Here is a 2,622-nt window from a genome sequence, read left to right on the forward strand (position 1 = left end):
GAGGAGGTGACCCCCACGAGGTTACACATGAGGCCTCAGATTCGTCCAGGGAGCTCTTAAGCTGGCATGTTTTCGTCACCCTAATTGAGGCAGTGCATTGGCAACTGGGAGTCACTACACTGACCTCTCTGAGAAGAGCATGAACCTGGGGGACCATTGTCTGAACCTACAGCACTTCTCAACGAAGGCACCGATGAGAACCGCCAGGGTCCCCGGCAAAGGCGCGTGGGCGGTGAGCTCACAAGAGGGATCTGTGTGGACAGCACAGTGTTCTGCTCCACTCAGTGTCTCAGGCCGTCGTGAGAGCCTGGGGCTTCGGGAGCTCAGCTGAGCTGGGCAATTGTGGGGTCTTATCCTGATCAGTAGGGTGAAGGAGGGTCCAGGGATGACCATACGGAAAGGCCAGGTCATTGACCGCTGGACAAATACCTTCCTCTGTTTGTCCTTCCACCCAAGCCATCTGTCCCCAATTCACACTCAGGGCCTGACAACACCATGACAGCCTGGTCCAGCCAGCCCTGAATCTACTCCTGGTCCACCTTAGGCAGAGATGGCTGAGGGCGGAGTGAGAATGTGTAGCCAGGAATCTCAGATCGAGGGCCCTGGGCCAGACCTGTTCACGGCTTTGTCTGCAGTTCTTGAGGGACCAGAGGATAGTGTGACACAGACCAGGAAGGGGGTTTGTGTCTCACTTCCCCATCTGCTTGTGTCACTGTGAGCATTACCACTGTCCCACACCTGACAGTAATAGTCAGCCTCGTCCTCGGCCCGGGCCCCGCTGATGGTCAGGGTGGCTGTGTTCCCCGAGTTGGAGCCTGAGAATCGGTCCGGGATCCCAGAGGGCCGGTAGTTATCACCATAGATGACCAGCACAGGGGCCTGGCCTGGCTTCTGCTGGTACCAGTGAGCTCTTTTACCTCCGATATTGTTTCCTTCACAGGTGATCCTTGCTGTCTGTCCTGGAGCCACGGACAGTGAGGGAGGCTGAGTCAGCTCATAGGACGCCACGGAGCCTGCAAGAGAGAAAAGGAGAGGTGGGCTTCCAGAGCTGAGTCTCATCTCCAGGCGATACAGTCTGGACCGAGCTCCAGAGTTTCATTGCGTCCACAGGATGCCCTAACATCCCTATCTATTCTAACACCTTCGGCCCTAGGGCCTGACTGGAGGATGGAGCTTCTGCAATGAAAAGCCCTTCATGCTCTGGCAGGTGCAGCCCTTCAGGGCTCACACAGAGCCAGCTAGCACAGTGGGTTATTTCAGCCCAGCCCAGGCCCTCATCCTCTAGCAGAGTCATTAGCATCATGTCCCCACTGGCATTCCCTGCTGAGATCAAAGACAGGGCCTGGCCTATCCTGAGCCCTAAGGCAGAGGTTGGGTGTGAGCCTGGATGCAGCACCTGTGCAGTGAGCAAGGAGGCCAAGGAGGAGAGGGGTCCAGGCCATGGTAGAAGCAGCTCAATTCTGCTCTCTGGGCCTGAGACTGGGCAGGTTTCCTCCCAGGCTTCTCTTATCCCCTTGCTGGAGAGAGCTGCTGGGTATGCAAATCAAGTCGGGTGAGGGGTGCTGCCTGAGGAGCTTGTGGTTTCAGTGAGGAGCTCCGCCTCAAGGGACACAGAAAGGGGAGGTGCGGTCCCTGCAGACCCCACCTTAAGCCCAGGGAATTCTGATCCCCTGTCTGGTGCCATAGTCTGGGGCTGACATCTCTACCGCAGACTGTCTCATGGCCTCACTCTCAGGTAGACCTGGTCCCTGAGAGTTAAAGGTGAAATGTCTGCATATTCTGAACACACTATAGAATGGTGACTATAGAGGTGACCATACGAGCCTTAGGTCAGTGCAGTGTCCCACCCAGATCACAGTCTGTGAGCATCAGAACCTGAGCTCATTCCCACCTTGCCCAGTGTGCACAGACTCTTTAGGAGCCACTGAGGTGCTGTGAGTTTCTGTGCTTGGTGAGAGCTCCTGGGGCAGGTCGTAGATGCTGTGCCTCTGTCACCAACCCTAACGCAGTGTGCACAGGGACAGATCCTGTTGCTGAGAAAAGTTGAAGAGGAACAGAATTTTAGCGCGAATGGAGTGGGCTGCAGAGGAATGAAATACCTGGACCTACGCCAGAGGAACAGGCAGAGTTACATCAACACATCTGACAGACATGCAGTCAGAATTTTACATAAAAGACGATAGTGTAGAAAAACATACATTTTTTTTCCAGGTATGAGGTGATGGTTAACAACCCTCCAGCATGTTAGAACCCGTTATGCCCAGACCCAACCCACCTCCAGATGTCTTTGCCAGGTGGTCTCTGCTGCCCTCTGGTGGCCGCTAAGAACTGGTTGTGGAAATGCTTGGTACAGTTGTTTGTAGATTCAGAACCTATGGTTCTGGTTCTGGTTCTGATTCCCTGACGCAGGGACTGCTGGCCCAGGGGAGAAATTACTGTCTTTAGTGTGACCATTGCCTTCCTCAATGCCAGGTACAGGAGGCTCAGATCACCCATGAAAATATGATCAGGTTCATTTAGAGGAGGGGGGGCAGGGCTTACCTGAAGCATCACTGCACATATCTCTGGGGTGGTGGGTGGTCATGGGTGTGGTTCTGGGTCTTGGACCAGGGAACACAGGAT

General features: G+C 54.7%; 2 gene segments (V, D, J or C); both read right to left on the reverse strand.

The window, feature by feature from the left end:
- Positions 1-588: 588 nt before the first annotated feature.
- LOC105309122 lies at positions 589-1,462 on the reverse strand. The segment is given in 2 exon segments: positions 589-1,013; positions 1,397-1,462. Coding segments are annotated over 2 exon segments (471 nt in total).
- Positions 1,463-2,000: 538 nt separating this feature from the next.
- Positions 2,001-2,622, reverse strand: part of LOC105309123 — a 5,440-nt gene continuing 4,818 nt past the window's right edge. Inside the window, 1 exon segment of the V gene segment in view lies at positions 2,001-2,105. Within this exon segment, the coding sequence occupies positions 2,001-2,105 (105 nt within the window).

The sequence above is a fragment of the Pteropus vampyrus genome, unplaced genomic scaffold (assembly GCF_000151845.1).
Source record: "Pteropus vampyrus isolate Shadow unplaced genomic scaffold, Pvam_2.0 Scaffold673, whole genome shotgun sequence".
Lineage (NCBI taxonomy): Eukaryota > Metazoa > Chordata > Mammalia > Chiroptera > Pteropodidae > Pteropus > Pteropus vampyrus.